We start from the raw sequence: 21049 nt of genomic DNA on the forward strand, positions 1-21049 counted from the left end.
TAACGGATTGACTTGGCTGTTCCAGAAGAAGACATGATTATCACAAAATTAAATATCTTACTAATACCTATTGAATTGCATAGGCACGTTTCTGCGAAAAGAGCCACAGAAATCGATAAAAGCACGGAAAAACATTCGCTGCGAAACATGGCGAGAGTGGAGTCACCCGGATGCAAGGCGTGGTCCTTTCTTGCTTATGATTCCAACTTCCACTCTCTTTCCACTGTGTGCGTGCCTTTTCTGCTTCTGCCAAAGAAGTAGTTTTTCTTGTAAGTGACAAATATTGAGTCGTATCTTATTTTTTGCGAATCTCGTTTTGGCGAAGTCTCTATAGCTAAGTCAATCCGTTACGAAGTCACTAACGCAGCCTCCCAGGAGTTCTTTGTTGCTGACGGGGGAGTGCTTACGCTTTCCTATCAATACAAGGGAAACAACACCATCGATTCCTTCGCGTGGGTAACATTTTCTCCCGTGAAGAAGATCGCCGATTTCGGATTGGCTGCAAACGCAGTTCCTCCTTATTCCATCACAGGCAGCCTCGCAGAGGGACGTACAAATTTGATGATAACCAGCGTCAACACATCTCTTAGTGGCAAAGTGTACCAGTGTTCTGTAATTTTGTTGTTGTCAAATACTGTAAGAAGTGGTCCGGCGAAACTCAATTTGAAAGGTGAGTTACTGCGCGTCTCCTTATTTGGTAGTCTATATCTGATTGCAAAGATCTTCCGGAGCTATCTGTAAATCTGTCATCTGGCGAGATTGTCACCATTGGGAGATCATTTCTAATCAGAATCAACGTCACGCAAGGAGATGATGTTGTAGTGAATTTAACAACAAACGGCCGTTTACTGCAGCTCATTGGCACAGGAAATCTCTATGAGCACAATATAACTCAAGTGACGGCTTCAACGAATGGTACGTACGTTGCTATTGGTGACAACAATGTTGGGTACCATCAAGTGAGATTTACATTATTGGCATTTTGTAAGTTGTAGCCACCCAACTCAGATATAAATCTGTACTAATGAGACTCTTACAGATCTTGGAAATGCACAGTGCAACATTGCAGCTAAATCTACTGCAAATTCAACTGTTACCTGTACCATCAAGTCTATCCCACCAGTGGCGAAAGGCACATATTCTTGTAGAAATCAAACCGTTGGCTTGACGTGGAAGGAAATGGAAAGTGCAGACATCTTAGGAGTACATGAATATCAAGCAAAGGCGTCTATTGCCAACATGGATGTGCCAATGTTTATGGAGACATGCAGACTAACCACTGCTAATGAGTACGGCCAGTTCAGTGAAACCCTGAAAGCAGGTTGATGTTTTATATTATTTTGGTACTATGCACTGAGAATGCTATATTATAGCCCTACATTCAACATCCAGTCTTTCGACAGCTTCAACCACTAATAGCTTTACAAGTCAGCTGTAGTGTCTTACCAAATGCGTGTTACACAAATATTGTGTGTTCAGCAGTGACAGGTTATTCTAGTGATGCAGTGGAAAGCCAGTCAACGTTTTTTCCAACTCAAAGTACACTTAATCTGCAGTAGCAAAGAAACTCATGCTGTTTGATTAATTAAGGTTCAGAAACTTGCAGTACTTGCAATTGCACTGGACTTGCTGCAGCAACTGGAGTTATGGCTGTTCTACTCGCGCTTGTTGGAGGTTTTGCTATTTACCTGTTACTCATGCTCTCTAGGCAGCTAATGAATACTTGACCTGCATTTGTATCAAAGGTATTGTTGTTTTAGGACACAAAAGCGTGAAGAGCGAGTTCAGAGTGCAACCAAATTGAAAAACGTTGAAATGCACAGCAGCTCACTGTATGCATCGGCAAAGGATGCACGTCATCAAATGCACCCAAAAACTGAAGCACCAGAGTATGCCTCAATTGCCGAGGCTAAGAACTGACGTATCACAGGTACAGCTACACAGGTACGTCTACCTGTTTGACGTACTTGGCGGCAGACGGAACTGCCGAAAAGACAGTCTCTTTTGTTTTTTGTTTGTTTTGTAATTTACATTGGTGGTAAAACGAAGTTGCTTTCCTTAAAGTTTGCTGTCAGTCTGAAGGAAAAAGCACAGCATCTTTGTCGAAAATCTTGACAATGAGGGTATAACAATTGCGTGTTCAAAACGTTTGGCTACGTCTTCACTTACTCTTTGAAATAGGCGCCAGAAGACACCTCATCTAGTGCAACGAGAGAAGCAAGAGAAGAGTCGAGCGTGTAAGCCGACTCACCCCGGGGATGCTATTGCACACTCGCTGACGTCAGTGAACTGCCGATCTAAGTTGTTGATTTCTATAGGAATCTTGAAGGAAATTTGGGAAGCTATTCTACGCCTTTGTGTAAGTAATCGGTGTAAGCCTAATCGCACTATAACTATAACGATGAAATAACGTTTTCTAGAACTGGGTAAAAGACTGCTTCTCGCCCTCTAAGCCAAAAGCTTGCAATAGAATCATACGGTTGTTTAATTAACCGTAAAAATTGCTTATTCTTATTGACTTAGAATGATCAATTGTGTACACAGGCATTTTGTTTAGAAGACAATTTAACAGTGTACTTAAATTATATTTCTAACTCGTGTTCACTCTAGGAGCGTGGTACAGTACGTCTAAGTTTCACGTAAAGTAGTGTCTAAGCGCGAATCAGGTTGAACAGATGAACAATATTTTCGTTGCTAGCATCTTCAGCGTGATGCATTGATAGGACGGAGAAGCAGGAGTGAAATAACAATCAAAGCTACACCACCACTAGCACAGCAAGCTATCAGGCCAACCTGACTGGCACCTAAAAATTCCCGTAAACATGATGTACCTGAATTAAATGTTCAAAAAAGAACGTTCATAACTGCTTACTTATAGCTAGTTCTTCAGTGGTTGGAGGTAATGAAGGAGTGGATGATGAATGTAGGACTAAAAAAATCCATCATTAATATTGCGTAAGAAAGAGACATGCAGCATAGGACATCAACCTTCGTTTACAGTTTCATTGAACTGTCCATACACATTATCAGTGATTAGTCTGCATGTTCCATTGAATATTGGCGCATCCAGGTGGTTAATAGACGCGTTTGTTTGATATTCGCGTAATCCTAAGCCGTCTGCACTTCCCGTTTCATTCCACGTTAAGTCAACGCTTTTATTTCCACAAGAATATGTGGCTTTATACACCGGTGGAAAAGCCTTGATGGTGCAGGCAACAGTTCCGTGAACCATAGAATTGGCCACAATGCTGCACGTGGCATTGTCAAGATCTGATCATGTCTATATCTGTATTGCGTGATGCATACGAAATGCCAATAATTTGAAACTGACTTGATGGTAGCCAACATCATTGTCACCATTTGTTGAAACCTTCACTTGAGGTATGTTGGGCTCATAGAGGCTACCTGTGTCAATGAGCTGCACCAAATCGCCGTCTTTTGTAAAATTCACTACAGCATCTCCTTGAGTGACGTTGATTCTGATTAGAAATGATCTGCCTATGGTCACGATCTCGCCAGATGTCTTTGCAATCAGATATGGACTACCAAATAAGGCGATACGCAGTAACCTTTCAAACTGGGTTTCGCTGGACCACTTCGTACCTTATATACTGTGTTAGCCACGAGCAAGTAGATATATCAACGGTGCTGTTTCCCTTGTATTGATAGGAAAGCGTAACCACTCCCCCGCTAGCAACAAAGAACTCCTGGGAAGCTGCGTTAGTGACTTCGTAACGGATTGACTTGGTTGTTCCAGCATAGATTTATTAGTAGACGACTTTAGAATCGCAAAATTATAATACTTATCGAATTGCATAAGAACGCTTCTGCGAAAAGAGCCACAGAAATCGATAGAAGGGCGCAAAAACATTTGCTGTGAAGAACGGCGAGTCACCCGGATACAAGGCGTGGTCCTTCCCAGCAAAATGATTTCTACTCTCTTTCCACTGTGTGCGTGTCTTTTCTGCTTCTGCCAAGGAAAAGAGCGTCTTTTTTCTTGTAAGTGAGAAATATTGAATTGGTATCTTATTTTTTACCAATCTTATTCTTGCGAAGTCTCTATAGCTAAGTCAATCCGTTACGAAGTCACTAACGCAGCCTCCCAGGAGTTCTTTGTTGCTGACGGGGGAGTCGTTACGCTTTCCTATCAATACAGGGGAAACAACACCGTCGATTCCTTCTCGTGGGTAACATTTTCTCCCGTGACGAAGATCGCCGATTTCGGATTGGCTTCAAATGCAGTTCCTCCTTATTCCGTCACAGGCAGCCTCGCAGAGGGACGTACAAATTTGATGATAACCAGCGTCAACACATCTCTTAGTGGCAAAGTGTACCAGTGTTCTGTAATTTTGTTGTTGTCAAATACTGTAAGAAGTGGTCCGGCGAAACTCAGTTTGAAAGGTGAGTTACTGCGTATCTCCTTATTTGGTAGTCTATATCTGATTGCAAAGATCTTCCGGTGCTATCTGCAAATCTGTCATCTGGCGAGATCGTAACCATAGGCAGACCATTTCTAATCAGAATTAACGTCACGCAAGGAGATGATGCTGTAGTGAATTTAACAACAAACGGACGTTTACTGCAGCTCATTGGCACAGGAAATCTCTATGAGCACAATATAACTCAAGTGAAGGCTTCAACGAATGGTACATACGTTGCTATTGGTGACAACAATGTTGGGTACTATCAAGTGAGATTTACATTATTGGCATTTTGTAAGTTGTAGCCACCCAACTCAGATAGAAATCGATATTAATGGGATTCTTACAGATCTTGGAGAGGCACGGTGCAACATTACAGCTAAATCTACTGCAAATTCAACTGTTACCTGTACCATCAAGTCATTCCCGCCAGTGGACAAAGGCACATATGCTTGTAGAAATCAAAGCGTTGACTTGACGTGGAAAGAAATGGAAAGTGCAGACATTTTAGGAGTACACGAATATCAAGCAAAGGCGTCTATGGCCAACATGGATGGGTTAATGTTTATTGAGACATGCAAATTGACCACTGCCAATAAGTATGGTCAGTTCAGTGAAACTCTGAAAGCAGGTTGACGTTTTATATTATGTTAGTACTATGCACTGAGAATACTATGATATAGCCCTACATTTAACATCCAGTCCTTCAACGGCTCCAACCACTAATAGCTTTACAAGTCAGCTGTAGTGTCTTACCAAATGCGTGTTACACAAATATTGTGTGTTCAGCAGTGACAGGTTATTCTAGTGATACAGCGGTCAACGTTTCTCCCGACTCAAGGTACACTTAATCCGCAGTGAAAACACATTCTCGTGCTTTGATTAATGAAGGTTCAAAAATTTGCAGTTGCACTGGACTTGCTGCAGCAACTGGAGTTCTGGCTGTTTTACTCACACTTGTTGGTGGTTTTGCCTTATACCTGCTACTCATTCTCTTGAGGTAGCTAATGAATAATTGACCGGCATCATATCTAATGTACTGTTGTTTTAGGACACGAAAGCAAGAAGAGCGAGTTCAGAGTAAAACCAAAAACGTTGAAATGCACAGCAGCTCACTGTATGCATCGGCAAAGGATGCGAAGACTGAAGCACAAGAGTATGCTTCAATTGCCGAGGCTAAGAACTGAGATATTGCAAGCAGTTCTACAGTACCTGTTTGTTTTTCGGTGATTTGTTCGTGATGTACTTGGCGGCAGGCGGGGCGCAATACTAAGGCTGTCGAAATTAGATCCTTTTTTTAACGTTACATGCGCATTTGCCGAGAATTGATAGAAACTGTTTGCTCATTTCAACGCAGCTTCTAGCAGTAGGATTCGCTTCTTTTTACTGTACGTTTTTGTAACAAACGAGTTTCTTAGTTTTTCGGATTTTCCTCGTCAATACTGTACATGTCATTAAAGTTTGCTCTAAGTTTGAAAGAAAAAACACAGCATCTTCGTCGAAAATCTTACGACGGCATGAAAGCGTTTACGAAAGCAAAAGTGCAACGCTCCTACTATGCCATGTGCGCGCAAAACGCTCCACGTGATTGGTTGACCCGACGATACGTACGTCGTTTTCACGTCTGATCACGATGAGGAAAATACGCAGACGTCAGCGGACCGGACGTGACGAAGGAGCGCGTCGTCGGCAACGTGACGTCGAATCTCGATCTGTATTCGACTATGATGGAGTGGGCGAGACTCGACGTTTCGAGGAACGTCAAGCTCGACGGGCATTCCTTGTCGACGTTTTTCGTTTGATGATAAGAGTCGGACGTCGCCGGCGACGCGCCCGATTTCGTTTTCGGCGAGTATCACTCGAATATGGCCAATACGAGGCATTTTATGATTCGGAAGGAGAATTAAAAGTACACATCGCGTTTGGGACAACGTCGCCGTATGAGAATTATAAACCGCAGCTTTTTAATTTGGCTACGAATCCGGAGGAGATTGACAATGTTGCTGAGAGGGCGCCTGACGTTGCGGCGGAGATGGAGAAGCTGATGAGAAGCGTTGTAGATGTTCAGGCTGTTGATAAGGAGTGCAAGGAGAAGGACAAGGTTCGATTCAATATGTGGTTTCGAGCGCACAAGAGTGACTGGGTCAAGACGCTTGGCATGGTGGTTTACTCCAATTCGCGAACTGAAGCGTTTGGAAGTACAGAGGACTTGGATAAAATGACCCTATGGATAAACGGAACAAAAAATTGATTAGTGAGCTTGTTCTTTACGTTTTTACGCGGAAGAATAGAGCATAGACGTTTCTTTCTAAAACGATTTAGTTTCTAACGTTGTTTTCTTTGAACTTCTCTAATATGTAACCTATGTGCCAAGAGGTCGAACACATGGACGCGGCGAAGCTTCGATTTGGACTCTAGGCTCGAATCGATGCTTGCGCGTCGTCACTGCAGGTTTCATTGCAGTGGTCTGCTACTTTACGGACATGTCTCGGCTGAGCTAAGGGGGTGGAATGACGTATTCCCTAGGAGCGAAGTGCAGAAGGTCAATTCACTACCGTGGCGAACCCCCCAAAAGGGTTCTGCTTCACTCTTACTGGACACACTACTTGACAGTCTTTGTTCGTACTCACCTGAGCCACGTTTGAGTCAATTGAATGAAGTTGTGCTTCGAAACGACGGCTTTTCCCTAAAGGAGCCCCGATTTTCTAAAAACTATCTAAACGCAATCTTTCTCACACGTTTAACTTGCTTCGTAAGTTACTTCGACAAATAAACCTTTTCTCGCGTTCGAAAAAGCCATTGAGTTTTATCACGTGACACGTTGATTTTAATTTTAGGCGACGATTCGAGGACCCGTACACAGTTTATCGCAGTTTTCCAGGAAATGCATCTTACGGATCTTCATACACCAAAAATCCGGCTCAAAGAAACTCAGGAGATCCTCTTCCTGCGGCCACGCCTAATTGAAAGTGGAAGGCCCAACGCCCTGATCGTATCGCTCATACACGGAAATGGTTTACGAAAATACTAAAGCATTACAAAATGGTCACAACTATTCTAGAAAACACCGAAATGTTGAGAAGTTCGACTGATGCATACTAGAAAATGACTTCTCTAAAAACATCAGAAAACACAGAATTCAAGTTTCACGTGGGGTGCTATTTCTTTTGCATTTTAGAGTAGACAACTTCCCCTTCATTGTTTGCTGACTGCAGAGTGCCACTTTTGGATCCACTATGGTCCAAGTCAGCGTAAGTCAAGTCCCCCTTTTCAGCCTAGAAATAGAAGATCATATTTTAATTGCTTACTAGAACCAATGCATAGGCTGCTTCAAATTCATCCGTGCACATGCATGATCCATGCCAAACATTCATGCACAAGCAAAACAAGATCACGTCTCCTTTGACAATCACTAGCTACTGCCTTATTCTAACTCAAACAATACCGAGTCACACAACTTTAGCTCTAGCTATAACCCAGAACACCGCAGTACTACTCCTCGCGAACACAATGCTTTACTTTCTTCTTTTTGTCTACTTGGGCGTAGACATCGCCACCTGTAGGAGCTTGCTGGGCTGCTTCCTTCTTTGTCTTCTTTGACATGTCAGGTTGAGCGTACTCATCCTTTGAGGCTGACTTGGGAGCTGCCTTGGACTTCTCTTCTTTTGTAGCTGACACAGCGCCGCCAGACACAACATAGGGCTCAATTTCATCCTCTTGTTTTTTTGAAGAGGCTGCTGCTGAGACTGGCACTGTCTCTTCTATTTTCCTAAATGATGTAGCCCACACATAACACAAGAAAGAGATTAGAGACGTTTCTGCATACCCAAGAGGCACGCTGTCTTTCTTGTGTCCGTCAGCTTCGTCGCTGCCTGAAGAATCTTATTAAAAATATGTAGAACGTTAGAGCAGAAATGAGGTTCCTTATCGCTACTCTACCATTGCAACAATTAAAGCAGCATAAGGAACACTTGTAGGAATCTGTACAGCATGTAGCTTTGGACTTATTGGGTTCTTCACAGTCATCCTAAGTTCCACCTAAACGGCAAAATGTAAAGCGCGGAATGTGAGTAGAACAGTGATTTTACAGCAGTCGTAACATTTGAAACAGCAAGAACAACACTTTCGTTGCAAACATCGTCGGCGTGATAGATTGATAGGACAGAGAAGGAGCAGCAACAGAGCAATCAAAGCTACACCACCAACAACACAGCCAACTATTATTGCAATAGTATTGCCACCTAAAAAGGTTACTTATATTATACAAAGCGAAATTAGACTAGCGGGCACTGGGAGAAGACGTAATAGGTGGCGTTGTACTACTAACAGGTCTGCTTGGCACTGGCATACTTGCTATATCAAAACTAAACATTGACAACATGTACATTAATAAATGACTGCTTACTTGTATCTGGTTCTTCAGGGGTTGGACGTAATGAAGGAGTTGGTGATGGAAGTAAGACTAAAAGAATATATATATATATATATATAATATGTATATATATAATTCTTAGCGCGTAATAAAGGATATCGACCTTCGTTTAGAGTTTCATTGAACTGTCCATACACATTAGCAGTGATTAGTCTGCATGTTCCATTGAATATTGGAACATCTGTGCTGCTAATAGACGCGTTTGCTTGATAGTTAGGCACTCCTAGCACGTCTGCACTTTCCATTTCCTTCCACGTCAACTCAACGCTTTCATTTCCACAAGAGTATGTGGCTTTATCCACCGGTGGGAAAGACTTGATGGTGCAGGTAACAGTTCCACGAACCATAGAATTGGCCACAACGCCACACTCTGCATTGCCAAGATCTGTACAAACTTGCATTAACACATGTCTATATCTGCATTGCGTGATGCTTACAAATGCCAATAAGCTAAATTGAATTCGATGATAGCCCACTTCATTGTCACCAATAGCGATGTATGTACCATTTGTTGAAGCCTTCACTTGAGGTATATTGTGCTCATAGAGTTTTCCCATGCCATTGAGCTGCACCAAATCTCCGTCTTTTGTCAAATTCACGTTCACTACACCATCTCCTTGAGTAACATTAATTCTGATCACAAACGGTTTGCTTATATTCACAATGACGTTCTCGTCAGATGGTGAAAGTACAAATAATTCTGGAACATCTTTGCAATTGAAAGCGTCATGTACAGTACAGGTATATTAAAATTATAGCAACACGACTCACCTCTCAAAGTCAGAGTCACTTGACCACTGAAAACACGAGGTGTAGAAGCAGGAGAAAAATCAACAAAACACCGGTATACTTTGCCGTCGAGAGACGCGATCACGCTTCTGATTATCAAATCTGTACGATATGCTAGTGATACATTGCCTGCGACAGAATAAGGAGGAACAGCGCTTGAAGCAATTGTGAGCGTGGCGATCGTCGTCTCGGGAGATAGCGTTTGCCAGGTGAAGGCAGCAGCAGTGTCGTTTCCCCTGTATTGATAGGAAAGCGTTGCCATGCCTCTTTCGCCAACAAATAACTTCTGGGAAGCTTCATTGGTGACTTCATGTCGCATTGGCTTGGCTGTTTTCGCAGACCGTAAAGACGGTACGGTTAGCGTCAAAAAGTTATAAAACATAAACGTACCAATTCCTTCTGAATTGCAGAAACACGTTTCTGCCAAAAGAATCGCTAGAAGGAAGCGAAAATTAATAAGTGCTGTGAAGCATTGGCGAAAGCAAGTGAGTGAGTGTGAGTGAGTGAGATATTTATTTATACAGGGATTGTCTTCAGCTCAAGGCTAATCCTCCAGACACCCTGCTAAGTAAGGAGATAAATATACAGACAGGGTAGAGACGGACAGGGTAGGGAAAGACACATTAATAAAAGTTAAAGACAGACTTAAGTGAGCATTTGAAGAAAGGAAGAAGGTCACGACTAAGACACCCGGATACAAGGTGTGGTCATGATCCAGATCGTCATCGTTACTCACTGTGTGTTGGCCTTTGTGCTTTGCCGAGGAAAACGTAGGTAAAAATGAAAAGATGTAGTATCTTTCCAATGTAGAGTAGAATTTGTCTATAAAGCCAAGCCAATGCGACATGAAGTCACCAATGAAGCTTCCCAGAAGTTATTTGTTGGCGAAAGAGGCATGGCAACGCTTTCCTATCAATACAGGGGAAACAACACTGTTGCTGCCTTCACCTGGCAAACGCTATCTCCCGAGACGACGATCGCCACGCTCACAACAGTTGCTTCAAGCGCCGTTCCTCCTTATTCTGTCGCAGGCATTGTATCACAAGCATATCGTACAGATTTGATAATCAGAAGCGTGATCGCGTCTCTCGACGGCAAAGTATACCGGTGTTTTGTTGATTTTTCTCCTGCTTCTACACCTCGTGTTTTCAGTGGTCAAGTGACTCTGACTTTGAGAGGTGAGTCGTGTTGCTATAATTTTAATATACCTGTACTGTACATAACGCTTTCGATTGCAAAGATGTTCCAGAATTATTTGTACTTTCACCATCTGACGAGAACGTCATTGTGAATATAAGCAAACCGTTTGTGATCAGAATCAATGTTACCCAAGGAGATGATGTAGTGAACGTGAATTTGACAAAAGACGGAGATTTGGTGCAGCTCAATGGCATGGGAAAACTCTATGAGCACAATATACCTCAAGTGAAGGCTTCAACAAATGGTACATACATCGCTATTGGTGACAATGATGTTGGCTACCATCAAGTCAGTTTCAAATTATTGGCATTTTGTAAGCATCACGCAATGCAGATATAGACATGTATTAATGCAAGTTTGTACAGATCTTGACAATGCCGAGTGCAGCGTTGTGGCCAATTCTATGGTTCACGGAACTGTTATCTGCACCATCAAGTCTTTCCCACCGGTGGAGAAAGCCACGTACTCTTGTGAAAATCAACGCGTCGACTTGACGTGGAAGGAAATTGGAAGTGCAGACATGTTAGGAGTGTCTAAATATCAAGCAAACGCGTCTATTAGCAGCACTGACGTGCCAATATTCAATGGAACATGCAGACTAACCACTGCTAATGTGTATGGACAGTTCAATGAAACTCTAAACGAAGGTCTATGTCCTATACTGTCTCTTTATTACGCGCTAAGAACGATATATTTATATATATATATATTTTAGTCCTACTTTCAACACCTACTCCTCCGCCACGTCCTACCACTGATGGCTTTAGAAGTCAGTTGCAGAGTGCCATATTAAATGCCTTTGTTATCAATTACGTGTTCAGCAATGACAGGTCTTTCTAGTGATACAGTGGGAATTCAGTCAACGTTCCTTCCGACTCAAAGTACGCTTAATCTGCATTGGCAAAGAAATTCTCATGTTTGACTCAGGTGCAGAAACTTGCAGTCGCACTGGACTTTTTGCAGCAGTCGGAGTTATGGCTGTTCTACTCGTACTTGTTGGAGGTTTTTCTATTTACCTGCTACTCATGCTCTTGAGTTAGCTAGTGAATATAGGACACGGAAGCACGAAGAGCGAGTTCAGAGAGAAACCAAAAATGTTGAAATGCAAAGCAGCTCATTGTATGCATCGGCAAAGGATGTTCGCCATCAAATTCACGCAAAGACTGAAGCACCACCAGAGTATGCCTCAATTTCCGAGGCTAAGAGCTGACGTGTCACAGGTACTTCTATCTGTTGGTTTAATAGTGTTGTTGTTCTTGACGTATTTGGCGGCAGGCGGGACACAGTACTAAGGCTGCCGAAATGAATCCTTTTTTGTTTGTCTGTAATTTTCATGGGTGGTAAAGTTTTGTAAAACGAAGTTGCTTTCTTGACGCCGTTAGCGAACGCTGGCTTGAAGAATTGCATAATGACAGGGAATCGTGCAATTAATTAAAAGCCCAGAACGCTAGTAAATATCCTTGGTTGCGTGATGGCTGTTGAAACACTCTGAAAGCAGAAGAGAATTCGATATCATCAGGAGTGCCTCTGAAATCTGCGCTCCGCAACTACAGTGTAGTCTTGCTGTACATTTCCTTATATATAGGGTATTACACTGTTTTTCTTGTCTGTCTTTGTACGTGCCACAAGTGTCGACATTGCGCTGTGTAACCGTACTATGACCATACAGCTGAAATGGTGTAGCTCTGTCAATAAAATAAACTGTAGAAAACAGGGGACTCCTTGGGAACCAATCTCAACCCCCCACCTGAACTAACAACTCTAATCTGGTTGAAAAGAGCTGGCATAGGTACATACTATAGCATCTATAGAACGTAAATTCTAATTTATTGTTTGCTGTTTATTGTTTGCTAAACAGCAAACAGAATGTAGAAAAGCAGAGAACGAAATCGGAATTTGCCAGCCCAGTTAATTAAGTGAAGCCGCGCCCGTTGACATCCGCGGCCAGCCTTCTGCTACAGGTTTCATTGCTTCAGTGCAGCCAGTTGCGTCGCCCATCTGAACTAACATCAATGCCAAAATTCGTCAAGGAGTCCTTTTACCGAAGAACACATAAAGCGTGCAGAAAGCCAAGTTCCTCGGGACAAAAGGCATATGGCTGCTGCAGACGGTCCTGGACAAGGGGTATAGTCAAAATCATTATGTAAAAATTAATTAAATAGCTTTTCCAAATTCTAGTCCGTAACAGACCGAGTATCAACGTACACTCGCACACTGAGAAGAGGCGGCGGCGTTATTCCGTTTTGGCTTATAGTTTCACCGATATACTCCCGATATACTCCAGGCCTGGGCGACAGCGATAAACGGTTTTCAGACGACGACGTTTGCACAGCTATACGAAAAGCCATTAGACGCGATGCTGCTGTCTTGATTCTTTACTTCATTAGGTCTGGTGAATCACAGAACCAGAGACACATTACGGCTATTGAAAAGCTTGAAAAGGCAACAGGAAGACATACATAACTGCCGTAGTGATAACGAATGCAATGAAGATGCCAGAATTTGGCGAATGTTCAGAAAAGCCCGTCGACGAAACATTTAGAGACTTATTTAGCGGACTCGTTTCCACGTGGACTTCGAAAAGGACTTCTGGGCGAATACGTAGAACACTTACAACAGTCGCAGGAAAGAAAAGTTTCCTCTTTCTGTTAGCCTTTTCGGCAGAAAGCCTAACGGCAATCCATGAGATCGAGATACAAAAAGGCTTGTTCTTCGATTGCACTTTCGACGAAAAAGTCGGCGCGGATTCAAACTGTGGTTTCCGAAATTTCTAAAGAGGCCATATCTTCCTGTTCTCAAGCTCGAGAACGACATTGAATACGCCGACGAACGCGGAAAGAACGGCCCACATAAATGCCCCGCGGCGTTTGTCTCTAATTTGAATTCGTTTTATAAAAGGTTTGGAATTCTTCAGTTTCATACAAAACTCGGTCGAGTTCTTGGGCAGAAATCGCCGCACTATTGCTGCGTTTTTCTCTGATGACGTTAGACGCCGTTCGTGCAGCGGCAAAGGAGCTTGAAGTTGCTGTACGTTCTTATACCAAATGAGTTCTAATTAGTCTTACGTATTTTCCTCGTCAATACAGGTCACTAAAGTTTGCTGTCAATCTGAGGGAAAAAGCACAGCATCTTCGTCGAAAATCTTCGTCGAAAATCTTGACAATGAGGGTATAACAATTGCGTGTTCAAAACTTTTGGCTACTGTACGTCTTCACTTACTCTTTGAAATAGGCGCCAGAAGACACGTCATCCAGTGCAACGAGAGAAGCAAGAGAAGAGTCGAGCGGAGGTGCGTGTAGCCGACTCGCCCCGGGGATGCTAATGCGCACTCGCTGACATCAGTGAACTGCCGATCTAAGTTGTTGATTTCTATAGGACTCTTGAAGGAAATTTGGAAAGTTATTCTACGCCTTTGTGTAATTAATTGGTCGAAGCCTAACCGCACTATAACTATAACGATGAAATAACTGACGTTTTCTAGGACTGGGCCAGTAGAAAACTGCTTTTCGCCCTCTAAGCCAAAATCTTGCAATAGAAGGACTCAGAAACATACGGTTGTTTAATTAACCGTACAAATACTTGGAATGATCAATTGCGTACAGGCATTTTGTTTAGAAGGCAGTTTAACAGTGTATGTAAATTATATTTCTAACATTATGCATTCTAATGAGATTTGTCGTGTTCACTCCGTCTAAGTTTCACGTAAAGTAATGTCTAAGCGCGAACTGAGAGCAGATCAGTTTGAACAGATGAACAATATTTTCGTTGCAAGCATCTTCAGCGTGATGCATTGATAGGACGGAGAAGAAGGAGTGAAATAACAATCAAAGCTATGCCACCACTAGCACAGCAAGCTATCAGGCCAATCTGACTGGCACCTAAAAATTCCCTTAAACAGTATACTATCCTACGGTAATTACAAAATAGGTACTGTACCGGCAGAAGGCGGCGTTGTACTACTACTAACAGGTTCACTTGAATGAGTACATGATGTACCTGAATTAAATGTTCAAAAAAGAACGTTCATAACCGCTTACTTCTAGCCGGTCCTTCAGTGGTTGGAAATGGTGAAGGAGTGGATGTTGGCAGTAGAACTAAAATACACATCGTTCTTAGTGCGTAATAAAGAGACAGTACAGAACATCAACCTTCATTCAGAGTTTCATTGAACTGTGCACACTCATTAGTGGTGATTAGCCTGCATGTTCCATTGAATATTGGCATATCCATGCTGTTAATAGACGCGTTTGTTTGATATTCGTGTATTCCTAAAAAGTCTGCGCTTCCAGTTTCATTCCACGTCAAGTCAACGCTTTCATTTCCACAAGAGTATGTGGCTTTATACACCGGTGGGAAAGCCTTGATGGTGCAGGCAACTATTGCATTAGCCGTAGAATTGGCCACAACGCTGCACTCTGCATTGCCAAGATCTGTACAAACTTACATTACCACGTGTCTATATCTGTATGCATGAGGATGCTTACAAAATGCCAATAACTTGAAACTGACTTGATGGCAGCCAACATCATTGTCACCTATGGCTATGTAGGTGCCATTACTTGATGCTTTCACTTCGGGTATGACGTGTACAAATGTTCTTTCTGTTTTTCGGAGGTCGAGGGACTCCCCGTTTCTTGTCAAATTCACCTCAGCCTCTCCCCGAGTGACATTGATTCTGACTACAAAATTGGAATTGCCTAAAGCTATTGCGGTGCTAGAAGACGACGGAGACACGGAAATCATTGGAATATCTGAAAAACATTCATTACTTCATCCCATTATTTATAGCAAGAGTGGATTAGTGAACCTTTGATTAGCATCGTTGCATTCTTACTCAAGTGATTGTTTGCAACAACCGAAGCAAATCTTGCCGCACACTGATATACCGTACCGTTCATTGAAGCTTTCACGGAGCCAATCATTAACTTCGTATCGCCTCGCGAAAGATTGCCCGAAACCGAATATCCCGAAAGCGGCGGAGTCATTGGGGATTCAGGGAAGATGGCTGCAATGGCAATCGGAGGAGGCGAAAGAATCACCCAGTCAAAGCGGGTTATGTCATTGCGGCGTCCCGTGTATTGATAAAATAAAGTAGCCACTCCTCCTTCACCGACGGAAAATGCTTGAAACGCTTCTTCCGTAACTTCGTAATGTATTCGCTTTGCTGCGAGGCGGAGACTGAATAGTGAGAGTTCGACAAACAAAAAGTACCTGCAGCTTGACAAAAAGACGACTCTATCAGAAGAAAAAAGCAAAAGAACCCTAGAACGAGCCACGTCATTTTCCACGGAAATTTCCCCGTATACAAAAACTAGCAACCCTTCAAAGCCGCCTCTTTTTTGTCTCAGTTTGGGCTTTGCTTTCGTCAGCCAAAAGGAAAAGTTTTCAAGGCCAAAGAATTTTCTGTCGGTGAAGGAGGAGGAGTGAAATTCAGAATGATGTGGCTTGTTCTAGCGTTCTCTTGCCTTTCCTTCCAATAAAGCCGTCTTTTTGTCAAGCTACAGGGGAATTTTTGTCTTTTGAACCTAATTTTGTTCAATCTTCGTCTCGCAGCAAAGCATATAATTTACGAAATTACAAAGGAAAATTTTCAAGCCTTTTCTATCGGTGAAGGAGAAGTACGTGGCTGCTCTTTTTTATCAATACACGGGACGTCGCAATTAATGACTTTGACTGGGTGATTCTTTCGCCTTTGCCGATGGACAGTGCAGCCGTCTTCCCCTAGCTGAACCCCCCATGCATGCATGCATGCATGCAATGAGGCCGCCGCTTTCGGAATATTCGGTTTCGGGCAATCTTTCGCGAGGCAATTATTGATTAGCCCCGTGAATGCTTCAATAAACGGTACGGTATATCAGTGTGCGGTAAGATTCGCCTCGTTGCAAACAATCACTTGAGTAAGAATGCAACGATGCTGATCAAAGGTTCACTAATCCACTCTTGCTATAAATAATGGGATGAAGTAATGAATGTTTTTCAGATATTCCAATGATTTCCGCGTGTCTCCATAGTCTTCTATAGCACCGCAGTTGCTGCAGGCCATTTCAATTTTGTAATAATAATCACTGTCATTCGGGGACAGGCTGAGGTGAATTTGACGAGAAACGGGGAGTTGCTCAACCTCCAAAAAAAACAGAAAAAACATTTGTACTTGTCATATCTCAAGTGAAGGCTTAATTCAACAAATGGTACATATACGTCGCTATTGGTGCAATGATGTTGGCTACCATCAAGTCAGTTTATTGGCATTTTGTAAGCATCACGCAATGCTGATATGGACATGTGTTAATGCAGGTTTGTATAGATCTCGACAATGCGACGTGCGGCGTTGTGACCGATTCTATGGTTAATGCAATAGTTACCTGTCCTGCACCATCAAGGCTTTCCCACCGGTGTATAAAGGCACATATTCTAGTAGAAATCAAAGCGTTGACTTGAGCTACGTAGAATGAAACGGGAAGCGCAGACGGCCTAGGAATTTATGAGTATCGGGCAAACGCGTCTATTACAGCAAGGGTGTGTCATTATTTGGTGGAACGTTGCGCAGACTAACCATATATTTTACCTTGCTTGAGTTAGTGCACTGGGCTCATTGCAGCAGTGGGAGTTCTAGTTGTAGCGCTCGTGGTTGTTGGATGTCTTGCTATTTACCTGTTGCTTGTTTTCTTTCGGTATAACTCTTCGAGTAAACAATCCGCATACGGCATATGAAACGTTAATTTAGAAGAACAGGCCCCAACCAAAAGCAGTGTTGAAATGCATAGCAGTTCATTGTATGCGTCAGCGAAGGACAGGCGTCATCAAATGCACGCGAAAACGGAAGCACCGGAATATGCCTCCGCGAGGCTAAGATTTGACAGATGTTCTTAGGTACGATTACATGTGATCCTGCTTCGTCTTTTTCATGTTGTTTTCGACTTACTCGAGGTCAATCTTGCAATAAACGTAGTCAAGTTTTGTAAAGCGAATTTTTAGCAACGGCTGGCCTAAACAATCAAACAATGACATATACAGGTGATCGTGCATGCACTCTTGTTCAAATGCTTGAAACACTAAATCCAAAGAGGGAAAGATGTTGAAACACATCTTTATCAAGCTGCTCTGAAAGGTTTAGTCCTGCTGTGCGTCGACTGTTGCCTTTCACCTGCAACTTGACAAACGCTTGACTAGACTTGCTGTCACACTTAGGCGCAACTGACGCTTAAGATTACGGCCAATAGGAAGATCGTGGTAACTACATCCTGCATGAATAAAACACGTTATACAAGAGAGATTTTGCTACCACAAAAGCGCGAGTGCAGTACTCTATATATAAGAACACACGGTACATTTGTAGAAGGTTGTACATCACGCCGCTACGAATTTGTAGAGTTTTCACCGTAACACTGAGATGTTTATTCAGCTAAGAGCAAAACAGAAGGAGTAGAACCTTTATCCGGATGGTATTTGAGAGGTTGTACTACCTGTTTGCGGTTCACTTGACATATCTGAATTAAAAATTAAGAAACCGTGTACATTTACATGCCTGTAGTTGGACATTCAGAGGTAGGAGCTAGGTGGGGAAGGAGTGAGCGTAGAAGGTGAGACTAAAATGGCCTTTTTACTGTATGATAAAGTGACGGTAACGTTTTAACCTTCGCTTAGAGTTCTATTGAACGTTCCGTACTTGTTGCTAGTGGTTAGCCTACATGAGGTTTGATTAAAGATTGACACATTCTTTTTAGTGATGAGCGCTATCGCTTGATATTTACTTCCATTTCAAGTTAATGCTTTGATTTCCACAAGAGTACGTGCTTTTATTCACTGGTGGAAAAGCTTTGATGCATGGTGCAGGTAACAGTTCCACGAACCATAGAAATACTAGCCACAACGCCGCACGTCGCATTGTCAAGATCTGTACAAACTTATACATTAACACATTTCCATATCTGCATTGCATGATGCTTACAAAATGCCAACAATTTGAAACTGACTTGATGGTGGCCAACATCATTGTCACCAATACCGACGTATGTACCATCAGTTGAAGCCTCCACTTGAGATATGACGTGAACAAATCTTTATTCTGTTTTTTGTAGGTTGAGCAACTCCCCGTTTCTTGTCAAATTCACATCAGTCTCTCCCCGAGTGACATTGATTCTGATTACAAAATTGGAATTGCCTATAGCTACTGCATGTGGTGCTAGAAGACAACGGAGACACGGAAATCATTGGAATATCTGAAAAAAACATTCATTACTTCATCTCATTATTTATAGCAAGAGTGGATTAATAAACATTTGATTAGCATCGTTGCATTCTTACTCATGTGATTGCTCGCAAGAATCGAGGCAAATCTTATCCCACACTGATATACCGTACCGTTCATTGAAGCTTTCACGGAACTAATAAATAACTTCGTATCGCCTAGCGAAAGATTTCCCAGCGCCGAATATCTCGAAAACGGCGGCGTCATTGTGGATTCAGGGAAGGTGGCAGCAATGCCATTACCAATCGGCGGAGGCGAAAGAATCACCCAGTCAAAGCGGTCTAAGTCATTGCGAAGTCCCGTGTATTGATAAAAAAGAGTAACCGCTCCTCCTTCACTGACAGAAAATACTTGAAAATCTCTTTCCGTAACTTCGTAAAGTATACGCTTTGCTGCGAGGCGAAGACTGAACAATAAAAGAGTTCAACAGTAAAAAATGTACCTGTAGCTTGCAAAAAAAAGACGGAAGAAAAAGGCAAGAGAGCGCTAGAGCAAGCCACATCTTTACTCTTCAAGAGTAAGATTCCGGGGGCGATTCCGAGTGATCTTCCCAGGGAAAATTCCCGTATACAAATACTGACAAAGCCGCCTTTTTGTGTTCAGTTTGTGCTTTTTCGGGCTTTGCTTTTCACAGCCAAAAGGTTTGGAGAGGATGTGTACTGAGTCAAATTAATTTACAGTAGAACCTATATAGCATTTTCTGTGGGCGAATTAATTAAGGAGGAGTGAATGATGTGGCTTCTTCTAGCGCTCTCTTGCCTTTTTCTTCTAATAGAGCCGTCTTTTTGTCAAGCTACAGGTACATTTTTTGTCTGTCGAACTCTTCTATTGTTCAGTCTTTGCCTCGCAGCAAAGCGTATACTTTACGAAGTTACAGAAGGAGATTTTCAAGTATTTTCTGTCGGTGAAGGAGGAGTGGCTACTCTTTTTTATCAATACACGGGACTTCGCAATGACATAACCCGCTTTGACTGGGTGATTCTTTCGCCTCCGCCGATGGGCACTGCAGCCATCTTCCCTGAATCCCCGATGACTCCGCCGCTTTCGGGATATTCGGCGTTGGGAAACGTTTCGCGGGGCTATACAAATTTATTGATTGACCCTGTGAAAGCTTCAATGAACGGTACGGTATATCTGTGTGGGGTAAGATTCATTTTTGCAAACAATCACTTGAGTAAGAATACAACGATGCTAATCAAAGGTTTATTAATCCACTCTTGCTATAAATAATGGGATAAAGTAATGAATTTTTGCAGATATTCCAATGATTTCCGTGTCTCCAGCATCTTCTAGCACCACAGTAGATATAGGCAATTCCAATTTTATAATAATAATCACTGTCACTCGGGGAGAGGCTGATGTGAATTTGACAAGAAACGGGGAGTTCCTCGACCTCCGAAAAACAGAAAGAACATTTGTACACGTCATACCCAAAGTGAAAGCATCAAGTAATGGCACCTACATAGCCATAGGTGACAATGACGTCGGCTACCACCAAGTTACATTTAGCTTATTGGCATTCTGTAAACATAGTGCAATGTTCATGTATAGATGTACGCTAATGCAGTTTGTCATAGATCTTGGGGAAGCAGAGTGCATAGTTTTGGCCAATTCTGTTCTTCGTGGAACTGTTACTTGCACTATCAAGTCTTTCCCAGCGGTGGATAAAGCTACATACTCTTGTGCCAATCGAAACGTTGATTTGGCGTGGAAGGAAATTGGGAGCGCAGATGTGCTGGGAGTACATAAATATCAAGCAAACGCGTCGATTTCTGACAGGGATGTGCCAATATTTAATGGTACGTCGTGCAGACTAATCACCAGTAACCAGTATGGAATTTTCAACGAAACTGTGAGAGAAGGTTGATGCCGCACACTGTGCCTTTTTGAAGCGCTAAGAATGTGTATTATAGGCTCACTTTCAATGTCCACTCTTTTACCACCTCCAACGTCCAAAAG

At 42.5% G+C, this 21049-nt stretch overlaps 3 protein-coding genes and 4 long non-coding RNA genes across 16 annotated transcripts; 4 read left to right on the forward strand and 3 right to left on the reverse strand.

Moving 5' to 3' along the window:
- The first annotated feature begins 177 nt into the window (after nt 1-177).
- On the forward strand, nt 178-2604 carry LOC136190681 (uncharacterized). 3 transcript variants are annotated; one of them, XM_065978934.1, is made up of 12 exons: nt 178-269; nt 326-670; nt 721-984; nt 1040-1321; nt 1374-1427; nt 1480-1539; nt 1591-1708; nt 1761-1944; nt 2065-2123; nt 2182-2237; nt 2319-2359; nt 2421-2604. In XM_065978934.1, exons 1-8 carry the CDS (start codon nt 197-199, stop codon nt 1918-1920), a joined length of 1356 nt encoding a protein of 451 aa, XP_065835006.1. In that variant the 5' UTR covers nt 178-196; the 3' UTR covers nt 1921-1944; nt 2065-2123; nt 2182-2237; nt 2319-2359; nt 2421-2604. The 3 variants fall into 3 exon arrangements, with proteins under 3 accessions (XP_065835006.1, XP_065835000.1, XP_065834991.1); XM_065978928.1 differs by having other exon boundaries at nt 1761-2123; nt 2319-2372; XM_065978919.1 differs by having other exon boundaries at nt 1761-2123.
- On the reverse strand, nt 2500-3883 carry LOC136190704 (uncharacterized). 2 transcript variants are annotated; one of them, XR_010670597.1, is made up of 4 exons: nt 3804-3856; nt 2989-3743; nt 2873-2929; nt 2500-2804 (listed from the first exon to the last, which is right to left on the reverse strand). It is a non-coding gene; the product is annotated as an uncharacterized lncRNA (long non-coding RNA). The 2 variants fall into 2 exon arrangements; XR_010670596.1 differs by having other exon boundaries at nt 2989-3883.
- Nucleotides 3884-3907: 24 nt separating this feature from the next.
- On the forward strand, nt 3908-5898 carry LOC136190713 (uncharacterized). 4 transcript variants are annotated; one of them, XM_065978959.1, is made up of 8 exons: nt 3908-3999; nt 4057-4401; nt 4452-4715; nt 4771-5052; nt 5105-5158; nt 5211-5262; nt 5313-5421; nt 5473-5898. In XM_065978959.1, exons 1-8 carry the CDS (start codon nt 3927-3929, stop codon nt 5503-5505), a joined length of 1212 nt encoding a protein of 403 aa, XP_065835031.1. In that variant the 5' UTR covers nt 3908-3926; the 3' UTR covers nt 5506-5898. The 4 variants fall into 4 exon arrangements, with proteins under 4 accessions (XP_065835031.1, XP_065835025.1, XP_065835048.1 ...); XM_065978953.1 differs by having other exon boundaries at nt 5329-5421; XM_065978976.1 differs by lacking the exon at nt 3908-3999 and having other exon boundaries at nt 4076-4183; nt 4264-4401; nt 5329-5421.
- Nucleotides 5899-7274: 1376 nt separating this feature from the next.
- Nucleotides 7275-7570, forward strand: LOC136183724 (uncharacterized). The gene is made up of 2 exons (XR_010669228.1): nt 7275-7435; nt 7483-7570. It is a non-coding gene; the product is annotated as an uncharacterized lncRNA (long non-coding RNA).
- LOC136183717 (uncharacterized) lies at nt 7431-10286 on the reverse strand. The gene is made up of 11 exons (XR_010669226.1): nt 10033-10286; nt 9625-9969; nt 9291-9562; nt 8957-9238; nt 8827-8883; nt 8712-8774; nt 8510-8662; nt 8361-8459; nt 8248-8302; nt 7941-8190; nt 7431-7696 (listed from the first exon to the last, which is right to left on the reverse strand). It is a non-coding gene; the product is annotated as an uncharacterized lncRNA (long non-coding RNA).
- A 47-nt stretch (nt 10287-10333) lies between these two features.
- On the forward strand, nt 10334-12215 carry LOC136199883 (uncharacterized). 4 transcript variants are annotated; one of them, XM_065990192.1, is made up of 9 exons: nt 10346-10412; nt 10458-10820; nt 10883-11155; nt 11208-11489; nt 11558-11611; nt 11664-11723; nt 11770-11844; nt 11896-12062; nt 12118-12215. In XM_065990192.1, exons 1-9 carry the CDS (start codon nt 10352-10354, stop codon nt 12184-12186), a joined length of 1404 nt encoding a protein of 467 aa, XP_065846264.1. In that variant the 5' UTR covers nt 10346-10351; the 3' UTR covers nt 12187-12215. The 4 variants fall into 4 exon arrangements, with proteins under 4 accessions (XP_065846274.1, XP_065846264.1, XP_065846255.1 ...); XM_065990202.1 differs by having other exon boundaries at nt 10334-10412; nt 10473-10820; nt 11896-12215; XM_065990183.1 differs by having other exon boundaries at nt 11896-12215.
- Nucleotides 12216-15125: 2910 nt separating this feature from the next.
- On the reverse strand, nt 15126-15758 carry LOC136192588 (uncharacterized). The gene is made up of 3 exons (XR_010671191.1): nt 15650-15758; nt 15327-15593; nt 15126-15272 (listed from the first exon to the last, which is right to left on the reverse strand). It is a non-coding gene; the product is annotated as an uncharacterized lncRNA (long non-coding RNA).
- Nucleotides 15759-21049: the final 5291 nt, after the last annotated feature.

This window comes from Oscarella lobularis, chromosome 1, assembly GCF_947507565.1.
Source record: "Oscarella lobularis chromosome 1, ooOscLobu1.1, whole genome shotgun sequence".
Classification (NCBI taxonomy): domain Eukaryota; kingdom Metazoa; phylum Porifera; class Homoscleromorpha; order Homosclerophorida; family Oscarellidae; genus Oscarella; species Oscarella lobularis.

Excerpts from the sequence above, each read along its gene's own strand:
- LOC136190681 (XM_065978928.1), top strand. The coding sequence starts at position 197 with ATGATTCCAACTTCCACTCTCTTTCCACTGTGTGCGTGCCTTTTCTGC. Across the intron at positions 1,428-1,479 it reads AACCACTAATAGCTTTACAA|CAGTGACAGGTTATTCTAGT; the intron begins GTCAGCTGTAGT and ends TTGTGTGTTCAG. Across the intron at positions 1,540-1,590 it reads AACGTTTTTTCCAACTCAAA|GTTCAGAAACTTGCAGTACT; the intron begins GTACACTTAATC and ends TGATTAATTAAG.
- LOC136190713 (XM_065978953.1), top strand. The coding sequence starts at position 3,927 with ATGATTTCTACTCTCTTTCCACTGTGTGCGTGTCTTTTCTGCTTCTGC. Across the intron at positions 4,000-4,056 it reads AAAAGAGCGTCTTTTTTCTT|TCTCTATAGCTAAGTCAATC; the intron begins GTAAGTGAGAAA and ends ATTCTTGCGAAG. Across the intron at positions 4,716-4,770 it reads ATTTACATTATTGGCATTTT|ATCTTGGAGAGGCACGGTGC; the intron begins GTAAGTTGTAGC and ends GGATTCTTACAG.
- LOC136199883 (XM_065990183.1), top strand. The coding sequence starts at position 10,352 with ATGATCCAGATCGTCATCGTTACTCACTGTGTGTTGGCCTTTGTGCTT. Across the intron at positions 11,490-11,557 it reads CAATGAAACTCTAAACGAAG|TCCTACTTTCAACACCTACT; the intron begins GTCTATGTCCTA and ends TATATATTTTAG. Across the intron at positions 11,724-11,769 it reads AACGTTCCTTCCGACTCAAA|GTGCAGAAACTTGCAGTCGC; the intron begins GTACGCTTAATC and ends TGTTTGACTCAG.